Source organism: Heteronotia binoei, chromosome 19 (genome assembly GCF_032191835.1).
Source record: "Heteronotia binoei isolate CCM8104 ecotype False Entrance Well chromosome 19, APGP_CSIRO_Hbin_v1, whole genome shotgun sequence".
Classification (NCBI taxonomy): Eukaryota; Metazoa; Chordata; class Lepidosauria; order Squamata; family Gekkonidae; genus Heteronotia; species Heteronotia binoei.
Window position 1 is genome coordinate 232,427 of NC_083241.1, and position 10,668 is coordinate 243,094.

At 47.7% G+C, this 10,668-nt stretch overlaps 1 protein-coding gene across 1 annotated transcript in view; it reads right to left on the reverse strand.

The window, feature by feature from the left end:
- TP53BP1 (tumor protein p53 binding protein 1) overlaps positions 1 to 10,668 on the reverse strand; it is a gene marked incomplete at its 5' end in the record, with an annotated part of 46,011 nt that overhangs the window by 23,931 nt on the left and 11,412 nt on the right. The window contains 3 exons of the mRNA XM_060260343.1: positions 1,764 to 2,790; positions 3,306 to 3,432; positions 4,598 to 4,693. Of these exons, the coding sequence (XP_060116326.1) occupies positions 1,764 to 2,790; positions 3,306 to 3,432; positions 4,598 to 4,693 (1,250 nt within the window). The remainder of the gene's footprint in view (positions 1 to 1,763; positions 2,791 to 3,305; positions 3,433 to 4,597; positions 4,694 to 10,668) is intronic.

Genomic DNA, 10,668 nt, shown 5'->3' on the forward strand with positions numbered 1-10,668 from the left:
AAAGGGAGGGGGCCACAGCGCAGGTCCAGCTTTACCGTGAACAGGAAGGTGCTCCAGAGAGAGTCCCTCCAGCAGGCAGGACCATGTCAATCAGAAGCTTCCATCCCAGCTTCACGACTCAGCACATCCAAGGCATCGTCATATCCCTGCTGAGTCAGACCAGGGGCCCAGCATCCTTCTCCCAAAGGCCAACCAGCTGCCCGACAAAAGCAGGAGCAAAACGGACCCCATTGCTGCGCCCCTCCCCCCGCAGCCTGCGTTCGGAGGCAAGCGGCGTGTTCACAGCCAATACACCTATTTAGCCACCACAGCAATAGCCACTGACACAAATGTGTCTCACTCCCCTTTAAGGCCAGCAAGCCTCCATACTCTCTGCGGCAAGGATTCCCTCAGGCTCAGACCTCCCCTGGCACCCTCCTCTTTCAGGCAGAGCCAACAAGCAGGGCACCGGAGCTGGCATTCAGAGGCATTATAAGGAGGCTCCTTCATTCTCCACGGCCAGCAGGCACTCGCAGACCTGTCCTCCAGGTCACCCCTGCATCACTGAATCCCTTGCGCTTTCGCTTGTCTCTCCTGAATCCTCCGCCCAGGAACTCACTTGGGTGCCCGAGAGCTCTGGGAGGAAAAGCTCTTGCCCACCTTCTCTGCCACATACAAAATTTTATGCACCTCTAATATCATCTAAACAATACAGTGATATACGGATTACAATACAGTCAAGGTGCATACTGAAATATCACCAAGAAGGAAGCCCACGTATGGCAGGAAAGTGAGCGAACAGAGAAAAGCTGAACTTCTTGCGGAAATGTTGGGATAATGAATGGACTAAAATCCCTGGAAGATCATGTGAGGGTAAAATACACAGAAGATGGGCAAAGAGAGTAAAGAGACAACAGAAAGAATACGTTGGTTAACAAGATGGAAGATTATGGCAGGTGGCTAAAAGCAGGGACGTTTATTGGCACTAGTACTAAACACAGCAGAGGCTGCCCTTCAGGCGTGGGCTGTAACCCCCAAGAGGTCAGGCAAGCTCTCTCCCCCGCCCCCCATGGCAGGCAAACACAGATCTTCTCCTCTAACTACCCTGTGGGGGAGGCAGAAAAACCAGCTGTCAGTCTCTGGAACTTCCACACAGCCCTCATTCGACACAGGCTTCCTGCAGCTGATGCCGAGTGCCTTTAATGCCTTGCTGTAGAGGATCAGTGCATGCTGAACTTAAACGTTGCTATTTACTGCCCGAGGCTCACAGTCAGTCTTGGGCCAAGGTTCTGCAACAGGCAGGCAGGTGCTCCTGGAGCGCGCAAACCCCAGTGGTAACAGGCGGGGGAGCTTGGGGGGGGGGGGCGTGCAAGAGACTACCACAGAGACAAAGCTTCCCAAACACACAAGTAAAGTAAACTCAGCACTGCAGCAAGGAAGTCAGAGGAGCAATCTGGGTACAACAGACAGACATTTCAGTCCAGAAAAAGAAGACGGCCAAGGAAGGACGGGAAAGGACAGAGGTACTGTCCTCGGGTGGAGCAGATAAAGTATGCCTTTTCTCGCTCTCCTGCACTGCTAGAACTCACAGGTGCCCAAAGAATTCTCTGCGGCTTTCTGGCAACTCTCGCAATGAGAAGTAAACAGGTGTGCAAGCCCAACACCACCCCCGGCAATATGGGCCCATCGCACAAGTGAGACTGGCTGGCACGATCTCCGCCGGGTCCCGGCACAGCTGCACGCTCACCTCTGCTTGCGCGTGCTCCACCTCCTGGGCCACTTACCTGCAGGTGGGCCATCCGACGGCTTCGCTTGCAGCTGCTTCTCTCCCTCTGGCGCACCTGCTGGCTCCTGCTGCTGGTTCTCCGTTTGCCTTTCAGCATCCACTCCCTGCTGCGGAGGCACTTCCTCCTCCCCTTTCCCTGGCAGTGGCAGGTTCCCTTCTGGAGTCGGCTGGCTCTCCAACGTGGCAACGGGCTCTCCACCAGCTTGGCTCTCCAGCACACTGCCTTGCCGAGCGCTCCTCCTCACATCCCGTGGAAGGCCCCCCTCCTCCTCCATGCAGCCTTGCTCGCTACTTCCGTCTGCAGGGATGGCAGCAGGCAGCTTCAAGCCTGGAAGGGCAGCGACCCCCTCCTGGCCTCTGTCAAGCAGGGGCTGGGAATCACAGCATTCCAGCACTGGAGGAGGGCGCACCCTCTGGGCAGCCTCAGCCCCCCTCAAGGAGTCTTCTTCCCTGAAGCCCCCCATGTCTTGAGCCACCTGGGGCAGAGTTCGGAAGCACTCTCTGGCTGAAGCTGCAGCAGGTGCCATTTGCTTGGCTGCCCTGTCTTCCTGGTCAAGGGAGAGTTCTTGAGAGGAACATCCTTCATCGCTTGATACTTTTGCTTCTCTCTGCTCCTCCGAAACACTTTCAGACTCCTCCAGGACCAAGGACCCTTTTCCCAACGAGTTCCCTTGAGAAGGCTGCTCCCCAAGGACCGTAAAGGGCCCATCTCCAATCCCAAGGGGGGCAGTGGAGGTGCTTCCTACAGTGTGTGCACTCGAGGCGTGGCTGTCCTTCCTACGACCCTGCTGCTGGCTCCAGCTCAGCTCTGCCCCCGTGCCCTCTCCCGCCACCTGCTGCAGAGCTCTGCCCTCTGCCTTAGTGGCCTGGCTGTGCTCACTAGCAGAAAGTACCAGTGTACAAGCATCCAAGCAACCCTCTGTTGAAGATGAGGCAGTGGCTTTCTCCAGAGTTTCAGAGCCATCTCCTTTCTCTGCTGGCACCTTCGGCCCTTCCTCCAAGCTGGGCGTTGGGAGGAAAGTGTCCTAAAAGAGGATGGAGGTTGAAGGTACAACATCCCTACAGCAGGCACTTGGCAAGCTGCCCTCCACCCACAGATGTCTGCCTTCCTCGTTCCCTCTCCCAAGACACAAAACCCGCCCAAGTAGGATGCAGAGGGACGGCACAGAAGACAGTCCTCAGCCAGCCAGCCGGGCAGCACTAGAAGAACAGCCTACTACAGCAAGGCTCCTTGTAACTACAAGAAGGACATTCCCCCCCCACCCCAAAATGGCAACCTTCCAACCAGCACAGAGGACAATGCAAGCCATATCCTCCCCAAGGATGGGGCAGTAGCCCTGAGGGACACACAGCCTGGCAAACACTGATGCAGCTGGTGTGCTTCTTCCTCCCTTACCCATCTTTCTGTGGCATGCAGAGAAGACATTACAGAAGCACCAGTCTGGACAGCTCCTCCTCCCTTCAAGGGCTGCTGCTTACACCTCCCAGAACAAGCACCACTACAGACCAGTCACACTGCTGGGGAGCATCATCTACTCACGTGGGAAAACTCTGGCTGCGAGGGCACAGGAATGAATCCTGTCGCAACAGAAGGAATGCTGCCAGAGACGGGGGTGGAGGCCTGTGGAGGCCCGGCTGCCTTCCCATCCAGTGACTCCTTTTGCTCCCTCCCAGCTGCAAGAGAAAATGATGGGGAGGAAGGCTGTGGAGTTGCCCTCTTCATAAAGAGGAAACAGATCTTCTTGCTGCTGGAGCACAGTTCCACTGCTAAGGGGGGGGGGAGTAGGGCTGATCAGCTCTGTGGAGAAATGCAAGGGGGGGTGGTTCTCCTGCATTTTAAAAGGTCCTGTTCCCCCCACCCAGCAGAGAACAAGCATGGAAAGTCCATAGTACCTCCACTCACCTTCATTCTAATGCTAAGAGATCTACGAGGGGGAGGTGCCAGATCTCCCCCTTCCTACTGGCAGAGAATGGAGGTTTGGAGGACTTTAGGCTAGCAAGACGCCAGGAAGAAGCTGCAGGAAATGCTTCCTTGGCCTGGCCTGGCCAGGGTAAGACACAGTGGGTGGAGTCACAGGCATCATCAAACCCTCCCTCTGCTGCTACATCCGGGAGCAAACACAGACCTCTGCTGAGAAGGCAGCCACTGGCCACTGCTCACCTCAAGCTTCACGGCCATGGAACTTGCTAGGGATCTGTAACTGCCTAATAACCCAAAGGGGTCTGTCCCGTACTTTAACATCTGACGGTATGGACAGGGACAGAGGATTTGGGGTTTTCCCATTTCTTTTGCTCCATCTGGTGTGGTGCTAAAAGTATGCCTGCAAATATTTTCTTTTTAATAAATACTTTATAACTTTAGAAGATGCTGGGAGTGGTTCTCTGTACAACACAGACCTCCACCGTCTTAGACACACTATCTTAAAAACAGCGGGGGGTGGGGGGAAGGGGGAGGCAGGCAGCTGACAAGAGGCCATTTCTCCAGGGGCACACAGGCCGTACACTGTCCCCATGGTGACCGGGAGACACAAAGGCCAGGCCTCAGAGCTTGGAAGGGAAGCTGGAAGCCCCGACCCTCCCAGTGGGCAGTTCCGTACACAGGTGAGGTGGTGGCAGCGGGCTACTTCTGAGAGGAAGAAAGCCCCTCCAGGCGTTGAGAGACACCCAGGAAGGCGGGGCAGGCCAGGCCCCCCGCAGGCTCTCTTGTCATCTGCACTTCCTATTTCAGTGCCGCAGAAGATGACTGTCCCTCCCCCACCCTCTTCCAGAACTCAAAGGGGAGCCAAACTGAGGAGCCACAGGTTACAAAGGCCTCTCAAAGGAAAGGAGGACATACCTTCTGCAGACTGTTCCGTTGGGCTTCTTGGGACAATGAGAGGGATGGGTTGAGAGTTATCAGGGGAAGGTACAGTACCACCAGAAGCACCACTGCAGGGGAGAAGAAAAGCACACAACTCTCCTTCAGTGTTTTCAGGCCCCTACATGCACACAACAGGAATGCAAGCTCCAGCTAACACCACACAAGTCCATCCTCCCCAGAGCTGAAGGCAACACAGCCACACGGGGGTCTATTAAACTCATAGAGCTTGTGGGCAGTTCACACAGTACACTTCACTAAGAACAAGAATGAAAATATCATGCAATTTCACCTCATAACCTTAAGCTGGCTTTGGAAAATGGCTTCCTGAACTCACAAAGGAGGACAAAGGAGAATCAAGGGCACAGCAGGAGGAAAGAAGAAGCGGCAAAGAAAGCACATCAGAGAACAAAACGCTGGACTCATCGAAAGCACTCTTCAGTGGGGGGAAAGCACCCGAATCTGTGTCTGCCTTCCTGGGACAGAGCTAGAGGCATCCTTCGACATAAAACAGCCTAGCTCAATAAAAATCTCTAAATTCATACTGCAGTCAAAATCTTGTACAACAAGAGGTAATTATGAATCCAAAGTGAATCACTTGTGTGTACATACACACACAAGCATATGTTAGGAATCTAATACCAAACAAAACCAGCAACGGTGGGGGAACTGGATGCCTTCGCTCTGCTGAAGAGAAGAAACCTTCAGGCAAGTCCAGTCTTCCCTCCTCCATGACTGGGCAAAGGCATCCAAACTGGTTACGTAACCAAGCTCAGTCTGGGTGGGAGAGAGAAATGATGCTTCCAACACCCGCTAGAGAACCTTTCTCCCAAAGGCAGCTTTGATAGAGCTCTGTTGGTCTATCCCATAATACCTGACAAATGTGGAAAAGGACAACCAGGTCACTGCCTTACAAATCTCTTCAGCAGGTGCTCTAGTAGGAAAAGCTGCTGCCTTGTAGAGTGTGCCGTGATCCTGTGTCTGGAAGCCCGAGCCCTTAAGGGCGCCTCACAAGTATGCCCTAAGAATGCAAACTCTAATCCAGAAAGCCAGAGTGGATTTAGACAAAATTTTGGGCCCTGTGAGAAACAAACTGTTTGGCACCCGAAGGGAGACCGTCCTCCGGATATGGATGCAGCGAGCCACATCTTTCCTTTATGGGGAACTAAAGAACAGCAGTACAATTGGCTGGTTCAAGTGAAAGGGCAAATTTACCTTTGGAATGAAGGGTGGATCAGGCTTCAGAACCACAGAATCATTTTTGAAGGTACAGACCTCTGCTCTAATAGACAGGACCCCCAGTGTTATGCTGACCAAAACGGCTACCTTCTTCCATGACAGGAGTTTAAGGTCTATGGCAGCTAACAGCCCAAAGGTAGCTTTGTCAGTGCCTGTAGGACCTTAGGCTCCAGTGCAGAAACCTATTTTGCACCGAGGGTGCTAGTTGCGCTGTGCTCCTCAGGTATCTCAGTGTTACTGAATGCTGACCGAGAACAATTATACCTATGCTGAGTGGCTGAGCACCTGGTGCAAAACATAATGCCAGCTACCTCAGCAGGTGATCCCAAGGGAACCCACTTCCTCCTTTCGCGCCGTTCATTTCAGTCCACAGTTAGTCTGGATGGAAAACTGGGCCCTGACTCAGGAGCACTTGCTTGGCTGGAAGTCTCCATCAGTCTGTTATTGACAGCTGCATCAGTTCGGAAAACCAAAGTCTCCTTGGTGTATCGGGGGCAGCAGGATGATGTCTACCTTCTGTGTCTGAATCCTCCTCAACACCCTTCGACCAAGGATGAGGAGCGGAGGAAAGACACACAAAAAATCTGTTGGCCAAGCATGATAAAAAGCATCCATCCCTCCGAATCTGGACAGAAACCTCCACACTTTCTGGTTCTTTATAGGCACAAAGAGCTCCATCCCAAATCACCTTGTCATCTCCAGGAACACCTGGCTGTTTAGTGACCATTCTGCATGGCCTACATCTTGTTGGCTTAACCAGTCTGCTTGAGAATTCATGACCCCCTTGATATGTTGGGCTCTTAGGCCTAGCAGATGTTTCTCTGCCAGCTGAGAATCTGTATGGATTCTTTAGTTAAAACAATTGCATTGATAACATATGGTAACAGATCTATTTCTTACATCTTAATAACTTCTTTTATCTACCCCATATATTACTTTCTACCCACCCCTCCCCCCGTTACTTGACCCCCGCCGGTGTTATTTACTTAAAATGCTAATATTTAAAGGTACCCTTAACTATTAAAACAAAAACTTATATTCTTCTTCTTTCTAAAACTTAATCATTATCAAAAATTGTCCAATGTCCTTTTATTTTCCACTCTTTTTCTACATATCTTCTAAACTTTTTCCACTCCGTCTTAAAAACTTCTAAATCATAGTCTCTTAATATTCTTGTTAATTTGTCCATTTCACTCCATGTCATAACTTTTATAATCCAATCCCATTTCTCTGGTATTTTTTCTTGCTTCCACAACTGCGCATATGTCCTAGCAGCTGAAAGCAAGTACCAAATTACAGTTCTATCTTCTTTTGGAAATTTTTCCATTTGTAATCCCAACAGAAAAGTCTCTGCAACTTTCTTAAATTCATATCCCAAGATCTTAGAAATTTCTTGCTGAATCATCTGCCAATACTTTTTTGCCCTTTCACAAGTCCACCACATATGGTAGAAAGAACCTTCATGTTTTTTACATTTCCAACATCTATCTGGCATCTTATTGTTCATCTTTGCCAATTTTTTAGGAGTCATATACCATCTATACATCATTTTGAAACAGTTCTCTTTAATACTATGACACGTTGAAAGCTTCATAGAATTCTTCCACAAATGTTCCCAAGTTTCCATCTGTATTTCTTTATTTACATTAATTGCCCATTTAATCATTTGAGATTTCACTACTTCATACTCCGTAGACCATTTTAACAGTAATTTATATATTTTTGAAATTAATTTTTCATTATCTCCAAGCAGAACTTTTTCCATTTCTGTTTGTTCTTTTCTTATTCCTTCAGTTTTGATATCATTATCCACCAACTCTTTATTTGTTGCATTTGGAACCAATCATATTTATTATTCAACTCTTCAGCAGTTTTCAGTTCTATTTTGCCACTTTGTATTTTTAATAATTGATTATATGACAACCACTTTTCTTCACCTATCTCAGCCGTTATTTTTATTACTTCAGCTGGCACTTTCCATAACGGTTTTCTCTCATCCCCATATTTCTTGTATTTCATCCATGTATTTAGGAAATTATTTCTTATATAACGGTGAGAGAAAAAACCGTCCATCTTCTTTTTTCCATAATACAAAACGCGTGCCAGCCAAATTTATTTCCGTGACCTTCCAGCACTAAGAGTTTTTTGTTTAACAGCGTTATCCATTCTTTTATCCACACTAAACAAACTGCTTCCTGATATAATTTTAAATTCGGTAGTTGAAATCCACCTCTCTCTTTTGCATCTGTCAAAATTTTCATTTTGATCCTTGGTTTCTTCCCAGCCCACACAAATTCTGAAATTTTTCTTCACCATTTATCAAATTGTTTACTTTCTTTTACAATGGGAATAGTTTGAAACAAATACATTATTCTTGGTAGAATATTCGTTTTAATTGCAGCTATTCTACCCAGCAATGACAAATTAAGTTTGTTCCATTTTAACGTATCTTCATCCATTTTACGCCATAGCTTCTCATAATTATTTTTAAATAGATCAATATTCTTCATTGTTATCTCCACACCCAAATATTTTACCTTGGAGGTGACTTCACAGCCCGTTAGTCTCTGTAATTCTTGTTGCTTATCTATTTGCATATTTTTACATAGAAATTTTATTAATACAAAGTCCCGCCAACTCCCCATATTCTTGTATTTTGGCTTACAACCAAGGTGTGACTTGTATGGGGTTTTCCTTTCTAAACATTATATCATCTGCAAATGCTCTATATTTGTAAGTAAATCCTTTTATTTTTAATCTGTATGGATTCTTGATGGAGAAGAAGGGCTTTCGTTCCTGCCGCCCTTGGTGGTTTATGTACGCCTTTGCCGTGATATCATCTGTATGCGCCAGAACAAATTTATCCTGGATCATTCTCTGTAAGATGAGAAAGGCAAGTGTCACAACTTCTCTTTTAACTTGCGTGTCATGCTGCCACCAGGAATTCAATTCCAAACACCTTATTTAATGTTCCCAACTGACTTTGTACTCAAGCTCTTCTAAGGCTTCTTCGTTGGACTAGGTGGTTCTGAGGATGAGACTCTTCTAACTTAATATCATAGGAGTCCAGGATAGTATAAATCAAAATAAAACTTTATTTGTACAATAAGAGTACTGGTTTCAAGATGTTTACAGCTTAATTCTTCAGTGAATAATGATAACTTCTGACTGAGGAGTCACTCTTTCACTTCACACACGCCTCACTCTCAAGTCCTCCTTTCTCTTCCTAACTCAACTTTCTGACAGCTTCTATCTCTTTTTCTCTTGAAGTCCACTTTTCCTGAGCTACTCTGTCCCGGCAGTGGACTTCCCAACCTCTCAGACATGCATTTGTTGTCACTACAATGTAAGAAGATTGGGGAAAAGACACTCTCTGACCCAGCTTCACCAGGGACACCCATCATTTCTGCAGCCTCTTTAGTGCAGAAGACTGTTGTATGGCCTTGTGTCTCCTTTCCCTGATGTGTTCCTAGAAGAGTAGCAATGTCCATTGTAGGGTTCTAACATGGAACCTTGCCCAGGTCACTTGATCGATTGAGGCAATGAACAGCCCTAAAAGCTGGGCCAGTGTCGTCAGGTTTGCCAGGTTTTGTTGCAGGACGGTCCTGGCTAAAGATCTAACCTTGGTCTGCTTTTCCGGAAGAAGGTAGACCGCTGCTCTTCATGCATGCTCCCAGATGGATCAAGTTCTGCAATGGCGTCAGCAGACCCTTTTGAATGGTCATCAGGAATCCATGAGGAGCTTGAAGAAACTGAACCACTGTCTTGGTTTCACAAGTGCTCTGAAAAGAGTAGGAGAATGTGTGTAGGAGAACCCTGCCCTTGTTTCTCAGAGCTGCCACCACTGGTACCTTTGGGAACACTCCTGGGACGAAGGCAGCTTGAAGGGTATAGCCTTGTCCTGGAAAGGCTGTCCCTGGAACTTCCTGAAAGGCTGGTGGACAGGAATGTGCAAGTAGGCTTCCTGGCGTTCTAAGGCAGTCTCCTTGATGGGTGGCTTGAAGAACAGTCCATAAGGACTCCATACAAAATGTTTGAGTCACCCAGAGAACAAAGTCCCTCAAGTGTAATCTCACCCAATGTCATGGGTATGAAGAGAATTAAATGTACCCCCTTGAGACGCTGGTGAAAGGACACTGGCTCTATAGCCCCAATGTCCAGCAGACATTCTCTTGCCTTCGTGAAGTCGACAGGGACCGGTGAAGGAATGAATTGGTGGAGGGGGAGCGCATGAGCTGTATTCTGTTAACTGTTTCCATTCAAGGAATAGAAGATTGTTGGGAGTGGAAGAGATCTGCACAAGAAGCCAAGTGTCATGGAAGTGAAGCTTTCTGAGCAGAATACTCCCGAAATCTTAAGATCTTTAGAAATGCATCCTCACAAAAGCACAAGGAAACACAAGAATACATATGCTATATAACATTGCTTTAGTTAAATAAAACAATTTAAATGGTTATTGTTAATGATCATTTATATCCTTCCAATAAAGTACTGCAGAAAAGTTGTCCAAATATGAATGATTAACCTATTAAACTGGAGATAGTTGCAGTGATTTCCTAATTATAACTCCTTAAACCTTCATCTGGGTTGTAAATATTAAGGCCAAAAAGAATTAACCTTTCTGTAGAAAACCATGACTTCAATCAAGTCTTACTGACTAGTGATTTAAATTGTGATTCTAAATCGTGATACAAATCAACTCCACCCTGCTGCTGCTGCAGGACCTCCTTGAAGGGCTGAGAGAAGCGGCACCCCGTCCACTCGACCCTCCAAATTTCCAGAGGAAGTAGTTGAGAGCAGCAGCCCC